The sequence below is a fragment of the Sinocyclocheilus grahami genome, unplaced genomic scaffold (assembly GCF_001515645.1).
Source record: "Sinocyclocheilus grahami isolate Dianchi unplaced genomic scaffold, SAMN03320097.WGS_v1.1 scaffold25121.1, whole genome shotgun sequence".
Classification (NCBI taxonomy): domain Eukaryota; kingdom Metazoa; phylum Chordata; class Actinopteri; order Cypriniformes; family Cyprinidae; genus Sinocyclocheilus; species Sinocyclocheilus grahami.
In genome coordinates, this window is record NW_015519709.1 from 1 (window position 1) to 1,018 (window position 1,018).

At 36.5% G+C, this 1,018-nt stretch overlaps 1 protein-coding gene across 1 annotated transcript in view; it reads right to left on the reverse strand.

Moving 5' to 3' along the window:
- Positions 1-4: 4 nt before the first annotated feature.
- LOC107580122 (HD domain-containing protein 2-like) overlaps positions 5-1,018 on the reverse strand; it is a gene marked incomplete at its 3' end in the record, with an annotated part of 2,681 nt that continues 1,667 nt past the window's right edge. Inside the window, exons 3-5 of the mRNA XM_016265866.1 lie at positions 518-620; positions 368-436; positions 5-280 (exon numbers count right to left, since the gene is read on the reverse strand). Coding sequence (XP_016121352.1) covers positions 5-280; positions 368-436; positions 518-620 — 448 coding nt within the window. The remainder of the gene's footprint in view (positions 281-367; positions 437-517; positions 621-1,018) is intronic.

Consider the following 1,018-nt stretch of genomic DNA (forward strand, 5'->3'; position numbering starts at 1 on the left):
CTTTATGGGAGTGAACGGCTACTGTTGAGCATGTTTGATACATTTTACTTTTTCCATGGTAACAGTGATTTTCCTGATTGGTGGATCTCTTCTTAGAATTACTTATATATTTAGATCCTGAGCTGGTAGAAGTGATCAAACCTTCAGTGGAGGTGAAGAACTCCTGCAGTCTTCCAGGTTTCCTCTCTAACTCCTCATACTCATGAGCTTGTAGTATCATCTCCAGCTGGTCCAACTCCTTCACCAGTTTGGCTTCTGGACTGGACTGAGTCTCATACTCCTTTGAAAGATGTAGTCCAGTCATTCTGAACCAAACCAAAAAAAAAGAGGAACACAAAACTTGGTCCAGTTGTTTTAATCAACTCACCTCCCACAAGCTGTAAATCTCTTTCCGTAAGCCATCATCTAACAGGCCTGTGATGTGCACCATCGCTTCCTAAAGAGAAAGATTCTCAATGTTTAATGTGTACACACACAAAATATTTCAAATGTAAAAATGATCTTAAAACCATCATACCTTTTCCCTTCTGTGCTTCTCTGCTTTGCTAACATTGTCTGCTGGTGCAATATCTCCCACAATACACTCAGCCAAGTCATGAACTAAAGCCAGCTTCATGCATCTGTGGAGACATTTTAGAATAACTGTCTCCGTTTTATTTTAAATAAATGTTTTTATTAAACTTCTAATACTGTAAAGATATTTATACATTTTGTACCATTTATATTGTTGTAGAAAGCTAATTACAAGGGTTTTAAGCATTAACCTAAATGGGTCTGGAAAAAAATACTAGTGTATATGAATGAATCAGAACTGAAGAAGAATGAATGAATGAACGTACCTGAATCGAACGAGTATGACTGAAACAAAACGAACTGCACAAATATGAATGAATTCTAATGAATCGAACAAGTGTGAATGAATCTTAATGAACCGCACAAATGTGAACGAAACTCAATAAACTGCACAAATGAGAATGAAACTACAGGTGCATCTCAATAAATTAGAATGTCGTGGAAA